Genomic DNA, 26,264 nt, shown 5'->3' on the forward strand with positions numbered 1-26,264 from the left:
AAGCACCAAAACCAGTAGAACAAAAGAAAGATCTCCTACAATTAAATTGCAAAGCAATGACCAAAGACACACACACACACCACACTAAACATCCAAGCTGAAAATGAACGAACATATTAAGTAGCTGACTAGAGTACAATACACAATAAACCCAATGAGATGTTTTACTGCATGCTCTTGTCTTTGTCCCTTTGTCCAAACAGGAAACCTTAATGATAAGGGAGGGGCTTCTAGCTGTGGCTCCTTGTTTGCATTGACCATGATGTTCACTAGCCAGAGCCTTGGCTAATGCCTGGTATAGACTACACGAGTTTTTTATCTGATACAGTGGTCACTATGTCAGATTACAGGATCATAGAGTCATACAATCTTGGACAAGGGATAAGACAGACTACACATTGGTACCTGACAGATCACAGCCTGATGTTGTTTGTGACTTGGAGGTGCCACATTGTGGATGATGAAAAAACCTCTGACATGTTAGACTTTGTGTTGGGACACTGAGAGGCATCCCAGATGCAGCATTGGTTGTTGATTACCATGACACACTGAGATAAAACAACTGATTGTTGTGTCCGATGCCTTTTGCCAGTTCCGCTGCCCTACGATGTTGTGTTGGGCTGTTATCCAGCTTCAGTTGTGTAGTCTGAACCGAGCATAAGGTTGGCATGCTGCACTCCTGGTCCACCACTTAATATGTGTGTAGGGGAATGTGGATTTGAACACACAATGCTCTGCATGCAAAATAAACCTACTGTTAACTACTAGATTGCATTCAGTATACAGCTGCACCTACCTAAAGTCCTGTACCTAAATTGTTCAGTGTACCTTTATACTCTTACTTAACCAGTAACATGGGAGCACAACCTCTTTGTACAGGCAGGAAGGTAAGTAGTCCCCTTTATATAGACCAGCTGAGCAAACAATAAACAAACCAAAAAGACTCGCAAAAGTCCAAAAGTGATCATAAGAAGCATAGGACTAAAAAATAAGGATATTGGGCAAAAACCGAAGCTTATACATAAATGTTAGAACATGAACAGAGGGCTGACCAGAAACTGTGAGACAGAGGTGTCAGGTGATGGCTCAGTCCAGCACCATAGAGAATACTGTGAGAGTTATGAAAACATGGGACATAAATGCTGGGCTGAGACACAAGGGAGTAACACTGGGCACATGTCTGACAGCAATCTGGCACTTAGAGAAGTCTGGCTGTTGATTTAAGTACAGAATGTCTTGATTACCCTGATTACCTGGTAGAGTGAGAGAAGCTTGGATGTAGTTAAGGGAATTGGGATTTACCACTTACACTCACACCAACAGGCAATTTAGAGTGACCAGTTTACCTAACCTGCGTGTTTTTGGACTATGCGAGGAAGCCCATGCAGGTACAGGGAGAGCATACAGGATCCACACAGAAAGGCCCCTGTCAGCTAGGAGGTTCAAACCTGGAACCTCCTTACCGTCAGGGAACAATGCCAATGGCTGCCCCACCATGCCACCCTTATTGTTGTTATTTTAACTTTAAAAGCTTAATTGTTTTAAAACTTATTTACTTGCTTTGAGGTCATCTGTAACTGTAGAGGGTTTATTACATTTGTGAGAGGAGCTATTCAAATGAAAAAGAAAACAGATAAACGTTGTCTGTCAACAAGCGACATGACTATAGCCTCCTTGTTTTGCACGGATATATCCCTAATGCTCTCTATATTGTTTAGGGAAGCTTTTATAATTAAAGTTTATGGAGCCGCAATAGTTCAGGCTTCTCAATTCTTTTTTATTGAACGTTTGAATAGGATGTAATTGAGAAGAGCACTTTTGCATTCAGACATAATTATAATATGTAAATGCTCCTTCTGTTTACGATGATCCCCCCGCCCCCTTTGACGACTGGGCTGTGGAGCCTCTGTTTAGATGTCAATTGGTGGAGACAGAGTCGACTCCAGTGAACTCAGGCTGTCAATAAATATGGCTGCATCCTGACAAGAGTCACACAAGGGCAGCTAGCAGTTCACCGCCTGCACTAGCTAATTGGCGTTTACAGTTTCCTGACAAAGTCATGTCCAGAAAATAATGCATCGGCTAGGGACAGATGTTTTCCAGACTCTGGCATTGTTATCCAACCGCTGAACCTTTTCAATGTCACATTCAAAATGTGCTTGAGCACCAACTAACTTGTATTTTACTTGTAACCATAATCAATGGCTGTTATTAATGAGTTTTCATTTTCAGTTGCTTTTTGATTAACCAATATCTGTTTGGCTTATTATATATCATAAATAATAAAAAAATTATATCCTTCCCAAAACTCATTATAACATATCCATATTGCTTGTTTTATTCAGTTTACTACCATAGATACCTAAGAAAACTAGCTAAATGTAATGAAACCAAGAAGGTTTCATAATTGAAACTGCACGTTTATGGCAGTGTCCATGACCACAGAGTTGCGCTACACTTGGCATCGTGTTTATGACTGTAAGTCAGTTAAGCTTACCATTGTATGTTGGGTGTTGTCATTATTGTTAGCGAAGTTCTTTCAGTGCCACCTGCCAACCTAGTGGCACTTCTTTAGGAGATGGGTGGGATGAGAGGGAAGGAACTATGTAATTGAGTTGTATCTATGTCAGAGGACATGCTGGTACACAGTACACAGTACACAGTGTCAGCCATTTGTTTTTTCATTCTTCTTGAACATGTCCCTGTTTGCCGTCACTCTTTGGGTATGGCATCCCTCCATATGAAGTTCAGTATCTTTCTGTCTTGTGGAACCTCTTGTGTGACTCCAATCTAACAAGGAGCTGTTGTAATATTCTAAAATATTTAACAGTGCCATACCTCACCTTTCTTTGAGAAGTTGAAGGGTTGTGTACTTTATTTTTGGTACCCACCCCCTCCCCCCTTATGTTCCAGGAACTTGATTATAGTACCACCTCCTGAGGTTTGCTGAAATGCATCTTCTGGAACACACCTCCAAAGCGGGCAGAGGGCAGTGGAAACAAGCATGTTTCATTTAGTGACATTTTGGTATACTGTAGGTTCCTGTAGTGGAAAACCCCTAATTGTTGCTTTGGGCCCCTCCTCCTCCTCCTGGGGGCAACTGTGGTTCGGTAGGTAGAGCAGTAATTTCCCAACCGGAGGGTCCGAGGTTCGAATCTTGGTGCTTGCAGTCCACGTGTTGAAGTGTCCATGGGCAAGACACTTAGTTTCCTTTTTGATCTTTTTGACAAATCCTGTATCATTTCATAAACCAACATTTACTCAAGGCTGTTTTTCTTACAGTTTAGATTTAATGTTCGTGTTAGGTAAAGGGCACTATGATGCCTTATCTTGTATTCTTTTGCTCTACACCCTGTATTCATGAACAAAATAGTCCATTCTTGTGTTAACCTTTTCAAGCGGGTGAATTTCCTTCCATACGTCTATTATTCCCATTTCTAACGATGCAATATTCATGTATCGAGCATGTTTTTTATTGCCTTTCTGTGAGCTAGTTGTATTAGGTGTGATTCAGTGAAATAGGCTTTTAAAGTTACCTGCACATATCAATATCCTTTCAGTTTCCAGGGCAATTACCTCAAGTAAAGCTCTAAAAAAACATTTACCACAGTCTCGGGTCCATATGCATTATTCAGAGTAACCATCTGTTCTTCCAACTTCCCCAGTGCCACAGTGTATCTTCTTTATTTGTCACATTTCTTTTAGCACCTCGAACCTTGTATTTGAAATTAAAACTGCTACCGGTCTTTTATTTACACCTCTACATGAGCTGAAGAATGTTTTTTTAAATCTTAACTTACAGTTTCCATTTTCTGGTTGAGACTAGTCACAGGTAGATGATGTGTTTTTTTGTTTTTTTTTTTGCTATGACCTTTACCCTTTTTGCTGGATCAATCAGGTACATTTTAATGTAATTCAGTTGCAGCCATTCCAAATAGGTTCTTCTGTCATCCTGATACTTTGCAACTATTTGCAACTGTGTCACAAGAACCCAGAAATAAACACTTCAGTAACAAAGGGCACCTTCTGTTAATCCCTGTTGGAAGGAGAGGCATAAATCCTCCAGACTAGGAAGGGTGCATCACCAGGAGAGACCCTAGAAATGTTCCTTCTTACCTTCTAGAAGTGTCCAGCTTTTTTCTGTAGTCGTCTGCCAGTCGGATTATATCTCATGAAAGGTCTTTAAATTGGGAGGTAAATTGAATGCAGCTACTGTATGTAGCCAGATTAAATACTCTGTACTGACAGTAAATATAGCCCCATAGGGTGATTTGATATTATACATTTTATTTTAACAAACATAACTCGCTCAGCTCAAAACTGAAATGTGCTGTGGAGTTCTTTGAAATTGGTTGTTTCTTTGTACTTGGCATTTCTTTGACCCTTGTTTAGCGCTTCTGTTTTGGTTTCAGTGCCATTATCTTCCATATGGAGTTCTTCTTCTTTGTTCACCTGCAATTTTGGATCTTTCATCTTTTCCATCTGTTTCCTAAACTCATTTCTGTTTCAACTTAATACAGAATTCAGTTTGTTGTTTGTTTGGGTGTTACTTCTGCCCTCAAGCTTCGTCTTACACTGCCATCCCTTGCATCCCTTGAAGTCCAATATAAACTGGCAGGCACATTCCTGTACAGCTGAATCAGGGTAGTTAAGACTAACATACTGATATATGCATTATCATCGCAGGGACAGTTATTAATGAGACACTGGCTGGCAGGTGTAGTTGATTGTATACTACAGGGTGTGTTTGCCTCATGTGACAGTTCTGTGATTGATCAGATAATCTGAATTGTCTGCAGTTCTTCAATTTGTAAAATCATCACTTTTCCTGGTTATTTATTATATGTGCATCCTGAAGAGTTCTTGGACACCCTAATTAAAATTTCCAACAATGTTACGCTGGAATTACACTATGTGAGTGTAACTGAGCAGGTGAACAACAAACTGTTTCTCATTTGGCTGTTTAAATTAAAATCAACTGAAGATTTCTTTACTTTTTCTGAAGCTGCGAAGATGTATTATCTTCTTTACAGCTGCTCGTCCTGCTTATTGTGTAAACTGGATGATATGTGTTGAGAATGCAGCAGCAGGAAAGTGTTACACAGTCCCAAAATAGGGCTGGCTGTTTGACACTGCATTTCTCAGCCGTTATTCATGCTGCATTGTTTGAGTAATAACTGTGGCAGCTAACACTTTCTTATTTTCCCTTGTAACAAGTACCAAATTGAATGGGCATTTAAAAAATATCCTAGTAATTTACGACTAAGTACCATCAAATGTTCTGGAAATTCTGAATAAAATTCTTGGAAACAAGATGGAAATTAATGGACCTATAAAATCTGACAGTGCAAATGCTTTACCAGCCTTTGCTGTGACATCTTCCACAGTAGGACGCTGTGCCAGAGCTGCAGCTAACCATTTTTTTTTCATTATTGATTATTCCATTTAATATTTTGTCATTTAAAATGTCAGAAAATGGTGAAAAATGCCTGTTACAATTTCCCTGAGGACAGGTGATATCTGGAGTTAGTTGTTTTGTCCACCAACCAACTATTCAAACCCCAAACAGATTCTATATACATGAATATGACAAAGAGAAACTCAGCAAATCCTCAGAGTTAAGTAGTTTGAACCAAACTGGTTTTACTTTATACACTGCTGAGTAGGGTTTGATAAATGTCTGAAAATATGTGATCTTTTTTCTCTTGTTTAGTCTGTGTCAGAGGCAAGAGGACAATGACCACACAGCCAAAAGAAACCGAAGCACACCCAAGCAGCACTGCTGGCTCAGAATCAAAATGCACAGTAGTCAATCAGTAGGATTGCTCTAAACTGAAGGTAGGTTGGAAACACACCCACCCCCTGTTTTACTGCCTTTTTTCCACAGTTTGCTGTACCCCAGAATGCCATTTCACTAGTGCTCATTTTTGATTCACATTTTAAACTATCGTCTGCTCAGACTCCAGAGTCGGGTTGTTTTCCCAAGGTCTGTGGGATTTTAACTATAAAACTTTTAAAGCCTTTTACAGAAAATGACAATAGATGTCACAGTGAATCTCAGATTCACTCTGGGTTGCTCGGAGAGTGCATAATTTAAAATTCTAATGTATTCTAATGCTCCCCTTACTGTATATACTAAAGCAAACAGGGAGACGCTTTAAGTGGAGTTTACAAGTAAAATATAAGTATATATGTCATGAGCATCATTGCATAGCTGTATGTAAATGTGCCATTTTGTTCATGTTAATTTTAGTTGATTTAGTTGCTTAATATGACAGAATGTGAAAGCAAGATATTCTTAATTAAAAAAACAAATTTGTCCGAGTAGTCCCATGTGCTCCTGCATGCCTGGACACAGAACAGCCATAAACTCTGGTTCACCTTGTGCTCTCTCTTGTTGTGTACATATCAACTTGGTGGCTGCCACTAATATAAAGCAATAAATAGAAATGTGTGGCAGAGCTGCCCTTTTCTTTTTAATTTACTTGGCCATTCAGACATCTCTTCACGTCCCTTCTTACCTTCCCAGCTCCCATTAAGATTGAAGCCCTGCTTTTTCGGCAGCTCTGCGTCATCCTAATGCAATTCAAAGACCTACATTCTACACCAGAGTTGTCTTGGCAACAAAGGTTTCCCCCTCCCCGAGATGCTGAAAGATCAATAGAGTATCCTCGGTGGCGTGGCAGGAAGCGCTCTGGCACAGATGGTCCTCTGAGAAACTATGAGCTTTGTGACCTAGTTACCGTCTGAATACTAACACAATCAAACAAGGTCAGTCATATTGAATTTGAACAAACTTGGGAAACAATATTAGAATATATTTGAGCCAAAGACATTAGCACTCTTGCCTTGCCATAGCTCAAACCTGCTTAACTGTAAGTTTAACTAGAGATACAATATGCCAGGCACTGCTGAAGCCTATTGTACAAATCAAATAGGCCTTACAAGCACTTTTAGAAACTTTCATTTCCAAAAACCTAATATTTTTTGTTGTCTACTGATTTTTTTCTTGTGTTGCCAATGCATCAGTCCAAATCTAAATAAATGTCATTTGCCTGCATACATGACAATTTTGATAATAATAAATCTTAATGTCTTAACAAAGGAAATTTGAGGAGTTAATTTAGACAGGATGGCCACACTGTGGTAGCAACAATAAAGGAGTGTTGCTAAATAAATAAATTCTCTGGGGAGGGTGTGAAATTTCCTCGGTGTGTGTATTTTTGCACAGGGACATGGTTTAACCTCGGTATAACTGACTGAACACATAAATGACTACAGAATGTGTGTATGTTGTATTTTTATCTTGCTTGTATGTTCTTTGTTGTAGAAGTTGCACAGATGAAATGTTTTTCAATTTACTAAGCCTCCAGAGCCAGAGCAAGGAACAACAGGAGTATAAGTACAAATCAAAAGTGAAGCTTTGGATTTGGTGTGTTTTTAAATGCAGTCCAACGATCTAGTGAAATGTGGTAGTAGAAGTACTGCTGTCCGTGTTGAGTACATGTGGTCAGCAGTCTTTGAGAAACTGTCCCACAGGTTTGAACCTGTGCTCTAAGCTGTTCTACTTCAAACCCAAATTTTAATGAGCACTGATTGGACAGCAGTACTTCGTAGTTAACAAGTTGCCTGGTTGTCTGTAACGGCAGCCAGGGAGTAGTGTGTGTACATGTCTTTCCATGGTTGTTCAGAAGAGTTTTAGCTCAAAGCTATCACTGTGAGGATATTTCAGCATTGTGAAGACTCACAGCTTCTCACGTCTCTCACTATTTTGAACCTAACAACTCTCGCTGGATCTGATTTGTTAAGTTTAAGATGTGTGAAGGTTTGTGTGAGCGGGTTACAGTAGGAAGAGGGTGTAGTTCTAGAGACGGAGGGAGAGAGCTCGTCTTATACTTTATTTTTCTGGCATTTGAGACAGCATATAAAGTATTTCATGAATTTCACCACAAGCGTGATGACTTAATCTAGTACTGTTGGTAATGTGAGCATTAGTTGCTTTTGCTTTGGGCACAGTGGGGGACAAAAGCAGTGGTGTGACATCAGCACCATCCAAACATGGAGGAACATAGATACAGGGGCTCTAAAATTAGCCACGAGAGATGAAGCATGAGAGGTAGTGAAAAACAGACACTATTTCTGTTTAAAAATCCACAGCCAGCTTTCCCTGGCTAAATCAAACTAATTATGACAGACCTCTGAAAAAAGAGACAAAGCTCTTAAATGACACATTGAATGTGGTGGGGTTCAAAACTATTGGGCGGTGGGGTGCTGGGAGGTAACGGCCCTTTTGTCACTGTCTGAACCTGTAAAAGAAAAGTCAGTTGTCATCCCTTTACTTTATTGGCATTAACAGGCTCTCTTCTGAGCAGTGAAGCTGGAGGCATTAGCCATCACGATGGATGCCAAAGATGGTAAAACCAGCAGCTATATAGCATCAGCACATCACTGTTTGTGTTCCACTGGGGTGTCTTTTGGTTATTACAGTCAAGCATCACTTTTTACTCCTGTCACCGCTCTCTGAAGGCTGAAATCAATACCTCTGTATGGAAATCAGAGACTCGGAACATCCTCAAAACCCTAAGAATCGTCGAATAATGCCTCCATTGAGCAAACTTGAAAGCAAGCTGTATTTCTTGCGTTTTCACCTCTACTATTTGTTGCCGTGATTTAAATGACAGGTTTCTGTCTAACTTTGCAGTACATCATCGAAGCACAGGCAGAGCAGAGAGTGTGAAAAGGTCATAAAAATCCTTGAGTGCTGCTGACAGGCGCCCTTTTCTACCTTTAATTCTGCACCGTGATGTGGAATTCAGAGCAAGAAAACCGCACAAGCCTTGTGATATGATGAGACTGTACAGTACATAGCATGACTAATATAGGCAAACTGTCCTGTGATCATTCAAGAAATTATATGGCTCAGTGGTGATGCAGCCTGGTGGCATAAGAGAACAGTTCCATTAAAAGGCTACAGAGACATGGGCTTGTAATAGTGTTGGTGCAGGCTTTCATCATCCTAGGGCCGATTATTTCAGAAGACATCCATTTCATTTTGTGATTGATACCTTGCTGGCAGTCTTGGTCAGACTCTGGATTTTTTGTAGCAGGCTCTCATAAAGGCTGGGATGCTCTTTATTAATTCAAAGATTTCTGTTTCTTGACTCTCCTTTTTCCCCATGTCTGTCTCATACACAGGACCCAGAAACTGATCGACAATGGACCGGCTGGTTCTGTGCATGCTGCTGTGTGCAGCTCTGGTGAAGGGATACAACTGTCCGGGCCGTTGCATCTGCCAGCACCTCTCCCCAACTCTGACTCTGCTCTGTGCTAAGACTGGTCTGTTGTTTGTGCCCCCCACCATCGACCGCAAGACTGTTGAACTGCGACTTACCGACAACTTTATCACCATCATCCGCAGGAAAGACTTTTTTAACATGACTAGTTTGGTCCACCTGACCTTGTCTCGTAACACCATCAGCCAGATCACCCCCCATGCCTTTGTAGGCCTACGATCCCTACGGGCTCTCCACATGGATGGAAACCGTCTCAGTGTTATAAATAGTGACCACTTTAAAGGTCTGATAAACTTGCGGCACCTCATCCTTGGAAACAACCAGATCCACGAGGTGGCCCCCACCTCCTTTGATGAGTTTGTTTCCACTATAGAGGACTTGGATCTTTCCAATAACAACCTGCGCGGCCTGCCCTGGGAAGCCATAGCCAGAATGACCAACATTAACACACTCACACTGGACCACAACCTGATAGACCACATCGAAGTGGGCACCTTTACACTGCTCACCAAGCTGGTCCGCCTGGACATGACCTCTAACAGGCTGCACAAGCTGCCACCGGACAGCCTGTTCCAGCATGCACAGGTGCTGTCCGATGCCCGGGGCTCCAGCTCCTCCACGCTGGCTGTGAGCTTTGGTGGGAACCCTCTTCACTGTAACTGTGAGCTGCTGTGGCTCCGCAGGCTGACAAGAGAGGATGATCTGGAGACGTGTGCCTCACCAGAGCACCTCATGGACAAATACTTCTGGTCCATCCAAGAGGAGGAGTTTATCTGTGAGCCACCACTGATCACCAAACATCTTGCCACTAAGCCCTATGTGATGGAGGGGCAGGGTGTGACTCTTAAATGCAAGGCCGTGGGTGATCCAGACCCGGAGATCCACTGGCGATCACCAGACGGCAAACTGGTGCATAATAACTCCCGCACCATCCTGTATGATAATGGCACCCTTGACATTCTCATCACCACGCTGAAGGACAGTGGAGCATTTAATTGTGTGGCGTCCAATGCCGCAGGCATTGCCACAGCTGCTGTTGAGATCAATATGATCCCCTTGCCCTTGTTTGTTAACAACACAGGCCACATGCGAGAGGACCCCGGCCTCTCAGACATCACGACCTCCTCCAAATCTAGCAATGACACCAAGGGCTACGACAAGCAGGACAGGAGGGTGATGGTCACCGAGCTGACCTCCTCCTCTGCTGTGATCCGTTGGCCATCTGAGCGCCACATCCCTGGCATCAGGATGTACCAGATTCAGTACAACAGCACAGCAGACGATACTTTGGTGTACAGGTAAGAGGGTGGATGAACTGAGGGAGAGGAGGGTGGTAAAGCAGGGACACAGGTGAAAGGTGGGACATCTGGAGTTACCATCTGCTGAATGACACAAGGTCCATTATGGCAGATGCAAAATGATGAGATGTATCCAAAAATAAGCAGAACCCCTGTTGTGTAGTTTGGGGCATAAACTAATGAAGAATATTTTTTCCCATAAATTAAACGGCATTGTAATATGCACAAAATGTACAATACACTTACTTAGAGATTCAGCAAACAGTTCTTAATCTCTGATATTTGCATAGCTTGCAATCAGGTGAAAGGACCGTGGGGTCCAAAACCCTGAAGGCCTAAAGGGCCTCTTCAGCATCATTAAAACATAATATGATAATAAACAACAACATGTGGGCCAACACCACACATAAATGTTTGTATCATTAGCCAGTGTCTGCATTAATTGGCTGCAGCACAACATGATTCGATGTGGCTGTCTAATGACAGGCTTGGCTGCAGCGGTGGAAGAAATATACAGATCATTTAACTCAGTGTAAGTAAAAGTAGCAGGACCACACTATAACAATCCCTCATGACAAGTAAAAGTCCTGCATTCAAAATTTTCCTTCAATTAAAGTACAGAAGTATCATCATGAAAAAGTACTTCATGTATGAAAAATAAAAGTGCCTGTTCCACTTAAAAGATGAGTCTGATGTGTTAATATGCTGTATATTACATTATTAGAATGTTACTACTAAGGCATTAGTATGTTAGTAGCCTTTACATGTTGTAGCTGCCCGAGGTAGAAGTAGTTGCAACTACAATACTTTATATACAGCTTGGTAGTCCTGTGGCTCCCCTCCCCAAGGTAAATCTGAGAGGTCGTGAGATGATTAATGGAGCGGGAAAGGAGAAAAACTAACTTCTGCTACACAAGTCTGGCTTTTTTGAGAAGTGTTTGGTAACTTTACCCCAGTGAGCATTAAACTGTTACTTAAATGAAATCATTTGAGAAGGTTAGAGAGGAAATGTCTCAGCGGAACCGCTAACAACTCGCAGTCATGTGAAGCGGGTCTGTGAGGAACACCGGCTCCGCACTGCTCTTTATTTAAGGGGCTACTAGTCAAAACATCACTGGTTCGGTGTTTAACAGTGCACTGAGTTATACACAGCAAGTGTATAATTTTTTAAATTTTTGTCTTCACCTGAAAAGTAGCTAGAAACCACAGTTGTTAGAGTTTCCCTCTGAAATGGGCTGAAATGGAAATACAAGTACTTGGGTAAATGTTGCCACCACAGAATTATATTAGCAACTAAATGTAACTCACATATGAAAGTTAACATATTTATTATGCAGACTGGCCCCTGTCAGTGTTGTACTGTTATGTTAGTTGATCATAATTACCAGGTAAGTGCTACTTCAGTGTAGTTTGGAGAGGTGGAGCTAGTTTGAACTATTTCCTACACTTTTCAGTAATTAAATCGATGTCACTTTATCAGGTTTTAGATGATTGTGATGTGTTTTATATGTAAAATCTTAATCTGAAAAGTATCTTGTCAACTGAATGTAGACATTCCTCAGTATTGCTCTTATAGTATAAATGTACAAAGTTGATTTTCATCCCTACTTGGCTGCAAGAAAAATAGGAATGCAAGTGCAGTGTGCTAATAGAAAATTACAATATAATATAAAATGTACAGGTTGCACATTGGTAAATGTGAAGAAAGAGAACAGGGAAACAATTATAAACTGCTCATGGCTGTGCAAAATGAGCTCACTCTTTCTGAGCAAAACCTACCAAATACTGTTTTAAATAAAAAAATAAGTTTGAAGTGAGTGACATGCATAAAGTGAATTTAGTGTACCAGGAAGTATTTCAAGATTTATGTATTCAAGGAGGGAGTGACTTAATAATAGTGGTCGACTTTCTTTTATTACATATAATGAGTCTCTCTCCTGTATAATTTTCTCATCCAGTTTAGGCAAGGAGCTGAGTGTTGTTTTGTCTTCAGGTGGTGTATTATTACCTATGTAGTAATCTGATTATTCACAGAATCAGAGTGTTGGCAAAAGGGTTACACCTACAAATGATAACCATCGAAGGCCCCCTTTAGGGAAAAGGAACAAGCTTCTAATTATATTAACACCAGCGTTGACCTGAAGACAATGCTGTTCTCATTCGTATTTAAAGTCGTGTAATCTTGCTGTTGCTGAAAAAAACATGACCCTGGGTATTCACACATCCAAACTGTCTCCACGTCATGCCTCACTTATCCTGCAGCCGGCAGCTGTTTTGGCATATTGTGTAGACAGTGAGCCTCTTCTGCCTTGTTTGTCACACTGCAGTTTACCTTTCACTGTCATTTCAAACACAAACCCAACAGAGGAACTTCCCACTGCTATTTTATAATGTAATAAATTCTCTCCTAAGTCAGCTTTAATGAAGCGTGGAGCTTTTCATGTCTATCTACCAGAATGAGTAATATTTAATGCTGGAGTTGTGATGGCTGTGTTTTTGTTGTGGGGAACTGACACCTTTGTGTAATTTAATACACCTTATGCAAATGAGTATATGTGGGTGTTGTGATTGTGAAGATTAATCTGCCACATCTTCACCACCACACTGTTTTATTTTTCTCTGCAGGATGATCCCATCTACCAGCAAGAACTTCTTAATTAATGATCTGGCCGCAGGGCGGGAGTATGACCTTTGTGTGCTGGCGGTTTATGATGACGGCATCACGTCACTAACGGCCACGCGTGTGGTTGGCTGTGTGCAGTTCCACACGGCCAGTGAGGTCAGCCAGTGCCGCTTCATGCACAGCCAGTTCCTGGGAGGCACTATGATCATCATTATCGGTGGTATCATTGTTGCTTCAGTGTTGGTGTTCATCATCATCTTGATGATCCGTTACAAGGCCTACAGCAGCCCAGAGGACAGGAAGGCCAAGGTCAGCTCCAGCATGCACTCCCAGACAAATGGCAGCCAGCAGCGGCTCCAACGGTCAGCCTCCAAGCAGCCCTCCGACGAGGGACTGCATGAAGCCCAGGCACCTAAAGAGTGCATGGCGCTGGTGCTGCGGGTGGACAGTGAGAAGGAGGAACCAGGAGCCGCCAGTGCCATCCTTGAGGTGGAGCTGCCTCCGCTGACTATAGACAAGATAAAGAGAAGAACCAGCCTGGATGTACAGCGCTTTAGTGCCCTGTCTGAGGACACACAGACGGACAGCAGCCTGATGGGCTCCACCATGTCCCTGTGTCTCATAGGCTCTAACTCCGGCACCAACGAGGCTCCCAGGCTGAAAGACAAGAAAAGTGCCCTGGCTAACATGGGCTTGGTCCCTAATGAGCTGGCACGAACTAGGCACAGATTCTCTTTTGACGGTGGGGATTACTCCATATTTCAGAGTCATAGTTACCCACGCAGAGCGAGGACGAGGTGGCACAAGTCCACCAACCAGCTCAACATGGAGTCATCGCCGCTCACTAACAGGAGAGTTACGTTCAGCAGCACTGAGTGGATGCTGGAGAGCACAGTCTGAGGAGCGCAGTGCATCCGGAGACCGGCTCAGCCACTCACATAGCATACACACACCATACATCGCAGGCGGTAAACAGTAAACACAAGCAGATTTCTGTAAGTTGCTGGAGAGGAACAATCTCCCTTCATCCTGCCTCTGCATCATACTCCCAGAGAGGTTTGTTGGCCATGTCCTTTCTTTATGCAGCAGTGCCTTATGCTAAGAAATGCACGAATGGAGGATGCTGCTCACTGTAGTCATTAACAATCTATCATTGATAGATGATCTAGCTATCTGTCTGTCATTGCCTCCCACCCTGATGACGGGAAGCATTTCCTTGGATTTTTAATTTTCTTCTTTTTTCTGTGACATGCCAAGGGGGTGTGGAGTTTGGATGTGACTGTTTAATTGTTTAAGGAAAAAAAAAAAAGACAAAAACTTCATTGTAACTGTAAAGTGAACAGCCAGGTATCCTGTTATGTCAATCATGTTTTGGGTTCCTTCAAAAAAAAAAAAAAAACCTTTGCACAGAAGACACGAGATACAAGGACAAGTATCACCACCAGTCTATACAATAATAGTAGTTAAAAAAGAACTGAGTTTTACACCTGCCGATTTCTAATGTTAGCATAGAGGGGACAGACCTGGACACCGGGCGAGGATTCCTCTTCGAACTGTATGATAATAGGTATTGTTCCAGATGTGACTGTATATTAATCAGTACTGTATCTGGCTGGTCTAGATAAAAAGACAACAATCAAAAAAAGACATATATAAGTATATTAAAACATTGGTGTATGTGTACTAACTATGTAAGTAAGTCAGTCATATGTCACATGACTTTTTACAAAGCATTTGGGTGTTGGCTGCAAGTTTTTACATTAAAAACCTGTGTCATCACACCTCTCCCTATTTAGTATGTCAAAGTTTGGACCATTTATCCCCTCACGAAGGGTATTAAATTTTTTGTGTGGGTTAACTGTGTATCAGTGTTTTTTTCTCCTTGTGCCTCAGGAGCAGCGCTGTGTGTCCAGTGCAGGGAGGGACACACCAATCAACAGGATAAATATTTGATTTCTGAGTACTGTTTATAAGGCTTCTGTGAAAACCGCAGGATGACCACAGAGCAGAGTGGGCTCTGGGATGACGAGGGACATGATAACTGGAGGTCATGATGAACTCCAGTGCAGCCTGCTGTTATTAACAAAGGCGTAGGAGCTGCTGCCTACCACTAGGGGGAGACAAAGCTCTGTAAGGGTCCTAATTACTTGACAGCTTCAGTGAGGACGCATTAATTAATCCATTATTAGCAGAAAGCCTGAGTAGCAATCAGGGTTCATTTTGATAATAAACTCTAATTCCAGACTCTCTGAATATCTAGATCTAGAGCTGTTTAATTCATTCTAGAAAGGATGTTTTTTAAAGTGCTTAGCAATGTTTTTGTCTACAAATAGAATTCGTCCCGTGAAGCATTAATAATGAAGTTATTAACACAGCAGTAATCATATTTAATAAACAAATGAACAGATCCTCACAGGTAGGTTTAAAACTGTTGATAAATATATCCAAAAGTCCTGAAGACATTCTGAACTTTCAGAGCTGTCCCTCCTGGCCATTCATCAGCAAATGGAGCTGGCTCAGTTCTCATGTATCATAAAGAAGACAAATTCATACATCAAGAAATACTTCACTGATAAATGTAATAGAAAGCTGTTGTTGCAGAATTCCAACTGTATTATATCATAGCAGTTACAGGTGCTTTATAAAGGAGCTACAGATGGTGAGAAATCCATTTCTAAACACTTAAAACGTCCTTATATCTGCTCATAACTACATGATGTGTATAAATCATTTAAAATGTTTGTATACTGCACATACAGGTTGAATATAGGGGCTGAAATAACGAGTCATTGAAAAAAGGCAGGACAGTGGATGATGCGATCAGGGTGGATGGGATATTTGTTTGCTGTTATAGAAACCGTCCTCTCCTCCTGATTACAGCTACTTAACAGAGGCTGAGATGAAACTGAGCTGAATGGACAGCAGAGAGATAAAACATGCAGCAGTGAGATAAGCCACACAGGAGGATTTAGTCCTCTTCAATCTCCCATTTGCATCCTCAGTGAAGGAGAGGATTAAGTCCAGAAACAGATTAGCCCTCTTTTCTTTCTCACCACACTTAACCAGTTTTCAGTGTAAACCATTCACATTTTACATACACTGAGCTATTGTTTTTCCAGCTAGAGGCGACTTAACTTCAGGGTGTAAATGTTCAGCTGTCAATATGCAGTGCACACATTTTTCAACCACTGTCCACCTCCTCATTATCTACTGACGCTCTATAGTTTAGTGTGTGCCGCTGATCATTATTCACAGCAGAACTATTTCTACCTGCTCCAATCTGAAACCATTATTCACCACAAAATCTGCTTAGGTAGGAGGAGGCTGAGACTTCACCCAGTGTGCAGAATCGGCCCCGGACAGCCAAACTAGCAAACGCTAAAGCAAAGTGTGTTGTGTCTCATCAGCAGTTCTGAGTGACTTGACTTAGTGTGTGTTTTTTAACCGTCTGCTGAAGATCACATTTTTTAATGCAGAGTAATATATGTTTCAGTCTCTTCCCAACATGGGTATGAACAATGAACAATTTAAAGTTTTATCCAACCTACTCTACAATAATACTAATATCTTCTCTCTTTTATTTCAGCAAACCCTGTTTAATCTGTGCTGATGCAAACATTGTATCAGTTTTTTTTTGGTTGGCTGAGTTTTTCATAAATGAGAAAATAATACTTGCACACTGACTCCACCATATAATGTTTCAGTGCTAATTAAATCCTTGGGCTGCTAGTTCTGCCATACCCCCAGACACTACACTCGTTATGATTTTAATGCACATGGCAAATTATTTACTTTGTTTTAAAGTCTCTTTAAAATTAAGTAAATAAGACACTTTATACACAACTGTATCAGACTATTAAAATGTAAAAGTAAGAGATGTTAGCACAAACTTGCTCCCTATATGCTTTTTGAAAGCAACAGTATGAGTTATACATTATTTACTTATACTATACCAAGATGCAAAGCAGGACAATTATATTTGCATTTGGATTTATTTCTAAACAAGACTAATGAGTGTAAATCGATGGTAGCGGTTTTTGTGGGGCTGTACTGTTTTGAGCTAAATGCTATGTGGCATGCTGATGCTTAGTGGGCAGTATCTACTATGTTACCCTTCTTAGTTTGCCATGTTTACATGCTAACATTTACTCAAAGTAAATGCAAAGTCCAGGGATGAGCAAAGTCATTAGGATTCATCCTGTAGAAACTGTGCACGTCTATACAACTCCCTCCAGTTGTTAAGAGTCTGAATGATGTGGGGGACCAACCTGCACACCAACATCCCCAGTGGCAAAAACTATTATAAACACCCTGTACTGAGGAATGGCTTTTAGAAAAGCTACAATTTGAGGTGCCAACATATTTTTCATTATTGATATTGTGGCAAGAACAAAAAGGCCATTATTTCTTTCTTATTTTGTGAAGTACTTTATGAATCAGCTTTCTTAACCAGCTCTACACAGCTATGAAACAAACTTGGTTTAGGATTTTGCCCTCTTGCTAATTGCTTATTAACCTTGACAATATGTTTTTGAAGCCTCTGTCAACACTGATTCGACCGGCCAGCTTTCATTTGCTTTTTTTTTTCCTACTTCCAAGATCTGGGCAGTTGCAGCCAAGCTCAACACAGCCCACTCTCTGCTGCTTAGAGGGAACACTTAGCCTATTGACACAGACACAGCAAAGTGCTTCGGGCTGTTCCAGTACAAACACATTTTCAGAATGGTTTACCAACACTTCCTTCAGCATCAGATGATCTAAGAATACCCAGATGGCACAGGCCCACTACTTGTTACCAGGTTTGTTTAGACTTTTCTGTGTAAGCAATGCGAAATGTGACTAGCAGCACTGAAGATGATGGAAATATGGTTTGAATTGTACTCTTTGAGACCGTTACACTTGTATCAGTTGTTGTTTGTTTTAGTGCTCTCGGTGACTCTTCTAAATTCACCCAGAGCACCACATTACCGAAGCCACAAGGCCTTACAGGGGATGGCAATCTGCTACTATTCAGGGCAGAGCTGAACCACTGAGCACTCTTCCACTAGTACTGCAATGAAAGAGCACTTCTTCAAATGACTGCATTTATTCACTTTGATCATGAATAGCATCTTATTAAGATATATTTTCTGCATCATAAAAAGACGGCATGTTCAAACTGAACCAAGCAGCGTCTTTGATCCAGGAATAAAACAGACAAGAATAAAACATTAACAAAACATTAAATGCAGGTAGAACTCATCGTCCACATATGGCAAACTACACTGGTGTGATGACGGTATAAGTGGGAGATGTCTTTATTTATGCAACTGTTAACTGCACTGCAAAGGTTAGGAGAACATTAATTAAAGGGCAACCATAAAATAAAGACAGAAAAACTGTAAGTGTAATTTTCATACAGACCCTAAGTTACATCGAGCTTTGACTACACAGACAATACTAGTCAGATAAATTCACTGTTGGGTTTAGACTTTTTCATAGACTGGAAGAAAAATGATAGAATCTCACACTTATCCTTTTAAAAATGTATTTTCTGCTTTAATTTTGTAACAAAATCATTTAGAAATACAGCAAAATAGATATTTTTAAGCATTATTTATATTTTTTTTATATCTTTTTAGCTGTGACAATGTGGCATACAAATATTAAAATTTACAAAATAAACAGGAAACACACATTCTGTCATCAGCTGCATGATCACACTCTTCTTGTCTTAATAAAAAACTGGTCTCAGTCAGAGTGAGCCTGCAGCTGACAGAAGTCTTCATGAGCCAGGTGGTGGACTGCCCACCAGGCTTTGTCATGCTGCTTATACTGCTGTGCAATGTGTTTCAAGCACCGTAGAGGTCATGAGGTATTGCTTCACTGACAGCACAGGTTTGTTAATGTACACACCAGCTCTCTGTGCAGTTAAGGTGAACAAAGGACCCTGCAATAGCTCCTATGGTCGCTACCTGAGCTGCGGGTTTGTCTGCATCCGAGCATCTCACTCTGCAGAACTGTCATCTGAGCTCTCCTCACCTGCTGCTTTCCAATTTTTCCTCCTCTTCTTTTTTGAGTCCTGCCCTGAGTCTGAGTCTTTGTGGGGATCCTGCTTTCGCTTTTTGCCTCTGTGAGTCCTTCTCTCCCTTTCTCCACCGTCATCATCACTGTCTACTGAGCTGCTGTCCTCTGCTCTCTCTCTGATTTTCACAGGTTTCTTGTTTTTATGTCGACCTTTAGTCCTCCTCCTCCTCTGCTTGGCCCTGGTAGCACTGCTGTCATCACTGCTGTCACCGCTGCTTAGGCACTTAGCTTTCTTTCTCTTCTCTTCCACGTCTTTCTTCTTCTTCTTCTTTTTCTTCTTTCGAGTTGTTTTTTTGGAGCGCTTCACTAAACTTGCTTCTGTGTCAGACTTGGACTTTTTCATTTTATGGCACCCAGTCTTCTTTGAGGTGCTGTTTTTTTCACTACAAAATAAATGGTCAAAATTAACATAGGCTAGACTGAGCATTGGCAGGATATTAGGAATGAAATATTGATCTTAAAGGGGCAGTCCACTAATTTTAAACATCAACATTAGTTTACTTGTCTTAAGGAGTACTATCCAGCCTATGAAAACAGCTGTTCAATGTGTACTGAGGCTCTGGTGGAGCTTTACAAAGTCTGGAAAAACTAACCATCCATAATATTATAAGGGCTGTCTCAGCTTTGACTTGGACAGCTTAGTTTTAACCAGAAAACTGGTTTGGGTTTATAAAACTCAGCGTATACCTGGCAGGATCTAATGCTGTGTTTATGTTATATGGAATAGATGGCAGACATGCTCATGGTTGCCATGTTAATGACTTGCATTCACATCACAGTGTAACACCACATCCATTACATTTGGCTTTAATTACTCCGACTGCAGCTGTTGGCTGGTGTGAAGAATCCACACTTGTTTAGTTTTCAGGTGCGTCCATATTTGTAAGTGGCACACTGAATATCAGAATCAGAATCTGTTTTATTGGCCAGGTGTGTCGGACATGTAATATAACAAAATAAGCAGTATTAAAAAGCAACAAACAATGCAAAATAAGCAGTATTAACAGGCAGTAAACAATGCAGACAGACAGAGGAATGCTCATTGAAATGAGATAAATAGGAATAAAAATTTGAGACCTGTATGGATGATATGTCAAAGCTTTTAAGAAAAACCAGAGTTTCCCAGACCAGAATGATAATTAACAAGTCAGAAATCCCTAATTACAATAACTCTGGTATGATGCAAACACAGTGTAATAAAGATGCTATTAAACTGCATGATGGGGAAGTGTGAAATACAGATTTTTTTTTGAGGCAATAATAGTCAGGATATATCAACCTCTTCAGCATCATTTTTGGCAATTTTTAAAAAAAATCATTCTCTCACATGACTCCTAGCTTTGACAGCATACTGCTAAACTGCTACATTAAAGTTCCCCCTTAAAATCTGAGGTGCATAATGTATGTAGCTCAGTTCTTCTTGTTTGGCAAGTCTCGCATTTTTACTTACTTGTCACTGTCAAACTCCTCGGGATAAAGCTCCTTGAAGCCACTATGTCCCCACCTATGATGTGAAACATGAAATGAAAATTTGTCAAGCTTGTCTAAATCTCCAGTAAACAGTTAACTTAGTGTGGATATACTGTATGTGCATTCCACCTGATAAATAGAGCGCAAATTAGGAGGTCAATTCACCATTAAGAAATCAGCCCCTCTGACACTCCCCCAAAATGTGCAAAAAAAAAGTAAACCTATTTAGACAATTTTAATGACGTAGTCATATGCTGTACCTGTCAGGATCATTTGCCTCAAATTCATACAGTTTGCGAGTCCAGTATCGAGTGTCTCTGTCATCATGTTCTGAGATTCGCTCTTTGCTTCGATTCAGGTCTCTAGGTTGATCTAGCTCTCGATCGCAGTGCATATCCCCCCTGGAACACAAGAAATATCAACAAACCAGCAAGCCAACACACATTATGAAACACATTGCCAAATGAGCTTTGGTGTCTCGTGTTCAGGTGACTCAGATTAAACCGGGACATTGACTCTTCCTACCTGACACACTCTGATAAATGTTTGCTGTGGGACCTTTGGACTTCCCGGCCTCGCATTTTCCACATTTCTGACTCCTCCTGGATCTGAGGTGGGCCAGCAACAGTACGTACATTAAAGACTATCCATGCATACACACACTCACTATCACTCACATATTTTAAATGCTTTACTTAAATCTGCCAGTAGCATTCAAGTATACATGATTCAATACAGCTTACCTCAGGGATTTCTGTAACCAGGGCCTGACACTAGATCAGTTTATTGGAAAAAAGCTTAATCTATGTAGGCTAGATGACAAGAAGCCTAGAATAAAATTCCTCTTCAGCCCTCATATACAAATACATGAAAACCTGATGTTGCAGTTACTAATGGAAAGCTTGCTTCTCTGACATGACCTGAAGCAACTCTGAACAGTTTCAATAAAAACTAACGATTATAACCTTCATCAGGGCAGGACGTACTGCTGTTGCATTTGATTGCATCAGTTTTAACTAGATACGGTGTTAAATAGTCTTATACTTGTATAGCGCTTTTCTATGCTTTACAGCACACTCAAAACGCTTTCACGCCATTTGGCCATTCACCCATTCACACTCACACATTCACACACCGGTGTTATCACTGGGAGCAGCTGGGGGGGTTCAGTGTCTTGCTCAAGGACACTTCAACATGTGGACTGGACGAGCCGGGAATCGAACCAGTTAATACTCCAGTTAGGAAATGACCCGCTGTACCTGCTGAGCCACAGCCGCCCCCAATTTTCCTAAATAGATGCTTTTCAAACCCACATCAAAGAGGTTCTTAGCTCTTTGGCAAAGTACTGATTTAAGATTTTTTTTTGTCTTTTATCCATTACGTTTACAATAAGCAACATTATGCAGCCAACCAATAACCAACTCATATTACAATAAACAGAATACTTACAAAAACAAATCTGCAAAAAGCTCAAATTAAGTACTTGTTAACCACTGAAGGCATAAAACACCTAAGGCAAATCAGGACAAAGAAAAATACAAAAGGAAATCACCACACATAACCTTACAAGACTTATGATTGCAAAGCAGATGTGCAACAAAATGACAAAATCTATAGTAACATTTTAGGTGGTCCATCTGTAAAGACAGCAAGAGATTTCAACATCACAGGCGTTAAAACCTGCAGTACTTTTTCCTGTTTTACTGAGAAGATTTATAGCATAGCAATAAAAAAGAAAAATAAAATCACAGTGTTGGATGCTAAATATTGTTTTTCCTTGTAACACTGATTTAGAAAGCTGTTACTACTGTAGAAAGTTACGGTTGATACGCTTCCATTTTCTGTTTCTGCTGAGTTTCAGTGGGTATTAGGCCTTGTGTGTTTTGTTGGTTTTGAACGAGACTTGCAGCACTCTGTCCCCAAGGGGATATCCATTCAAGCTGGCAATAGCTACACCTGCCTCGTCACAGTTGATCATGGTGACAAACCCTAATCCTTTGCACTTGTTTGTATTGAAGTTGTGAATAACCTTGACATTTGTGACAGCACCAAACGGCCCAAACATCTGCCAAAGGATGCTTTCATCTGCATCTGGAGCCAGGTTGTAGACAAAGATACACCAGCCAGTTTGTGCGTGCCCTGGGACGTAGATGCCAGCCAAGCTGGTCACCCCATCAATAGCCATAGGAGAGAACCTTTTGACTCCATAGGCCATGTACAGCAGACTGTCCAATCTGAAGCGTTGTGCCTGCTGTGCTAGGGGTCCTGGGTACCTTCGATTGTGTGACTGATAGAGCTGGGACAGCAGCGCCTAGCTGGTCTGCTGGCTCGGATTGTTTGCAAACTTCACTGTAACGGGCTCGGTGGCACCGGGCGGCTTCTAACAGTTCGGATCCTTTATGGCCTCCTCAGCCTCAATTCGCCGATCAAAACGGATGAAGCCCACTCCTCTGGAAACACCAGTTACCTGGTCCACCAGAATGCGTGAGGTAATGATGCGTCCATACTGAGAGAAGAGCTGTTCCGGTTCTTTCTGAGAACTGATGAATTGAATTGAACTGAATGTAGGTAATTAAATGGCAACTAAGTCCAGCATGTGTCCCACTTGTCACAAAAGCACACAAACTCAAACCCACCTTATTGAGGGCGTCTGTTTGGCGGATTACATTCCTCAGCAAAGTCTTTCCGGTCGTCTGCTTTGACATGGCGACACCTGACATGGGGCACATGTATCTAAGTCAGGACCAGACACAACTCAACGATGGTTAATAAACCTAAAGTTAATGGTGATAAGTGCTGAGCCAATAACTTATCTTCTATACATGATAGCTGTTAGGTTACATTAACACTCACATATTAACCTAGCTTGCTAGCTAGCACTGTTTGATATGTCGATACAAGAATACAATAAAAGAATGAACCTGTTCAAAACCTAATGCTTTCAGCTTCTCTAAACAGCATAACACTGCTACTACACTGTAACATTATTATTTTGTAAATGTGGACAAGCTGTACCCTTCCGAAACGAGTGGCATTCAAGAATAACAAACAAGGATTACGACCTCTGCCGGTACATCCGCTTTCCTAATGTACGTAATGTCGTTGCACACTCACGTCACTGAACGTCGGAAAAACTGATTGGTGAAATGGCCCGTCAATCATCGCGCTGGAAGCCTTGCATAGCTTGTGGGTATTCAGCAATGCAATTTTTTTTAGCAATAAAGATAGGATACACTGCTTAAGATAGGATACACTGTTAGCTGAATATGAATTATTTAGCCATATATTATCCATACGAAGATTAAATGTCTCCCTATTCTGTTATTAAGATTACAAACTCAGGAGGTTGTGCAGCCTTGGCAAGGTTGATTATTTTCAGATCATTTGAGTGCACAAAGTGCAAAGTGTTATTTAATTCACAAATAGTTTGGACAATAGCTGATATATATTGGCAGAGATTAACTTCCGCTCATCTTCCACTCACCCCAGTGCCGCCTCCCAAACATTCAACCTAATAAACAGCCACACATTTCTTTTCTGAATTGTATTTGGCAACACAGTGGGATGTGATTCCCAAAGTCTTATCTGTCTGTGGTGCTTCTCTGTTTGAAGGTCACTGAAAAAAGATGGGTAAATCTTTTTTCACAGCAGGCACAATTATAATTTACAAACAATGCTTTATTTTAGTAACTCATTTGATTTGCAAATTGGCTGCATGCTATCCCTGTGGCAAACAGGCTTTCTTCTCAGACGACTATTTCGTGAAACCAGAGTGCTGTGCAAATGACAAACATCAGGATATTTTAGTCACTTCAGTTCAATCAGTTTGATTCATTTAATTCCAATGATGTGATGCGTATTAATAAATTAAATTTAATTTGATTACAATGATTATAATATATTGCTATAATGATTATGTATAAACCAGCAGTTTGGGAAACTTAAGTAATTGGTGTCTTGTCAAAGGTCAGAGGAGAAGCTCTGTAACTGTAGCTCATACCAGTCAGTCTCTGTGCTAAATATGAAGCTACAGCCAGCGGTATATTAGCTTAGCTTAGCATAAAAACTGGAAATAGATGTAAACATAATGTGCTGAGATGTTATGGTGATTTTCATTTTAATCCACACATAACATAATACAACAGTTTTTAATTGTTTTATCAATACAGTAGTGAATACTGTAATTTAATGATTAATTTTCTAAAGCACTATTGTTTTAAACATTATGCTATTAAACATCAGTTGTGTATTCATATAAACCAAAATCACAAAGCATTTTTTTTTGTACAATTTTGAAGTACTTGCACTTTACTTCACATGAGTACCGCCATTTTATGCTACCTATTTATTTATTCAGGCTACACTGTACTGCTCTGCTGCATTTCAGGTGAAAGTTTTCTAATTTCTACTCCACTGCATTTAATTTAAAGCTTTAGTTAATTCAGATTATACATACAAAGTATGATCAACCAATAAGTTATTGTGAAGTACTACAGATTAAACAGCCAAATATAAGCAGTAAAACTAGCCCTGCTTTTACCAGCGAAAACATTAAAGTGATTCTTACAAATAAATGCATCAATAATTGCATTCAACTAATATCTTTTATTTATAAATGGGCTACTTCTGCATAACAAATACTTTATGCACATTCCGATGCTAGTATTTATGTACTTTTACCTAAGTACTATAGTAGTTTAACTTGTAACAGAATTTGTACACACTAGGCTACTGCTACTTGTACTTTAGTAAAGAATCTGAGTACTTCTTCCACTGCTGCTGAAAACATTGCCTTTGCTTCTGCTGTTTTCCTCTGGTGGGCTACATACATTTTCATGGCTCTGTATTAAATGTACATTGGAGCGTGTGCTGATGGTGCTTATATAGAATTGAAGACCCACTGCCATGTAGAGGTCTGTTTCATATTCTTGCTGATGACACTGGCAACATTTCTATCAGGTTAATGACAGCATGCTCAGCCAAAATGCCTTTCAAGTGAAGGCTTAACAGCAGCAGCACATGTCAGAGAAAGCCTTTTGTTTCTGCTGCCAACAGCTGAAATGATGAAGCTGATATGTGGTTCCAACAGGCTATTCTAGATCATTTTCTAAGTAAATTCTGGTTTTAGGGCTTTCTGTTGCAGCTGCAGTAAAAATGCTGTTCGCTAACCATGAATACTGTGAAAAGAGCTGTAAGCTGTAGGCAGATGTACACATTCTGAAAATACCACATTGTGTATTTATTTCCAAGTACCTCCATACTTCCTCTGACTATGTAAATGTACTAATCTCTCTTTCAGCTCATGTTATTGTTGTGCAAGCTTGTGATTTTGTCAACAATCTAACACTTTACCACATAGATTTTCATGTATCTTTCTAGCCATATGCTGGTTCTCATTTTGCTCTAACTGCGGTGGCATACAGAGAGAATGTGAAAACCTCCCTCCTCCTCCTGGTGAAAGAAGAGAGCAGTGGGGATTGGAGGGAGGAGGAGTGAGGGAGCGTGGGGAGGGTA

General features: G+C 40.7%; 2 protein-coding genes and 1 pseudogene across 8 annotated transcripts in view; 1 reads left to right on the plus strand and 2 right to left on the minus strand.

Annotated features, from left to right (window-relative positions):
• The window catches only part of lrfn1 (leucine rich repeat and fibronectin type III domain containing 1), a 118,986-nt gene extending 104,355 nt beyond the window's left edge, over positions 1 to 14,631 (plus strand). For 2 of the 3 annotated variants that reach the window (XM_020614877.1, XM_020614878.1), the window contains 3 exons: positions 5,714 to 5,838; positions 9,196 to 10,591; positions 13,217 to 14,631. In XM_020614877.1, coding sequence (XP_020470533.1) covers positions 9,216 to 10,591; positions 13,217 to 14,114 — 2,274 coding nt within the window. In that variant the 5' untranslated portion in view covers positions 5,714 to 5,838; positions 9,196 to 9,215 and the 3' untranslated portion in view covers positions 14,115 to 14,631. The remainder of the gene's footprint in view (positions 1 to 5,713; positions 5,839 to 9,195; positions 10,592 to 13,216) is intronic. The other variant, XM_020614880.1, reaches the window with a different exon arrangement.
• Positions 14,632 to 18,430: 3,799 nt separating this feature from the next.
• On the minus strand, positions 18,431 to 23,894 carry nkapd1 (NKAP domain containing 1). 5 transcript variants are annotated; one of them, XM_020614874.1, is made up of 6 exons: positions 23,813 to 23,894; positions 23,387 to 23,463; positions 21,276 to 21,358; positions 21,011 to 21,151; positions 20,731 to 20,784; positions 18,436 to 19,663 (listed from the first exon to the last, which is right to left on the minus strand). In XM_020614874.1, the coding sequence occupies exons 2-6, from the start codon at positions 23,453 to 23,455 to the stop codon at positions 19,201 to 19,203; spliced, it is 810 nt and encodes a 269-aa protein (XP_020470530.1). In that variant the 5' UTR covers positions 23,456 to 23,463; positions 23,813 to 23,894; the 3' UTR covers positions 18,436 to 19,200. The 5 variants fall into 5 exon arrangements, with proteins under 5 accessions (XP_020470532.1, XP_020470530.1, XP_020470531.1 ...); XM_020614875.1 differs by lacking the exon at positions 23,813 to 23,894 and adding an exon at positions 23,604 to 23,677; XM_020614873.1 differs by lacking the exon at positions 23,813 to 23,894 and adding an exon at positions 23,672 to 23,759 and having other exon boundaries at positions 18,437 to 19,663.
• On the minus strand, positions 21,961 to 23,313 carry LOC109968540 (ELAV-like protein 2; annotated as a pseudogene).
• Positions 23,895 to 26,264: the final 2,370 nt, after the last annotated feature.

The sequence above is a fragment of the Monopterus albus genome, unplaced genomic scaffold (assembly GCF_001952655.1).
Source record: "Monopterus albus unplaced genomic scaffold, M_albus_1.0 scaffold152.1, whole genome shotgun sequence".
Classification (NCBI taxonomy): domain Eukaryota; kingdom Metazoa; phylum Chordata; class Actinopteri; order Synbranchiformes; family Synbranchidae; genus Monopterus; species Monopterus albus.

Coding starts and splice junctions, on each gene's coding strand:
- nkapd1 (XM_020614874.1), bottom strand. CDS start 23,455: ATGTCAAAGCAGACGACCGGAAAGACTTTGCTGAGGAATGTAATCCGC. Junction 21,359..23,386: donor AAACAGACGCCCTCAATAAG/GTGGGTTTGAGT, acceptor GGCCCACCTCAG/ATCCAGGAGGAGTCAGAAAT. Junction 20,785..21,010: donor GAGGCAAATGATCCTGACAG/GTACAGCATATG, acceptor TTCACATCATAG/GTGGGGACATAGTGGCTTCA.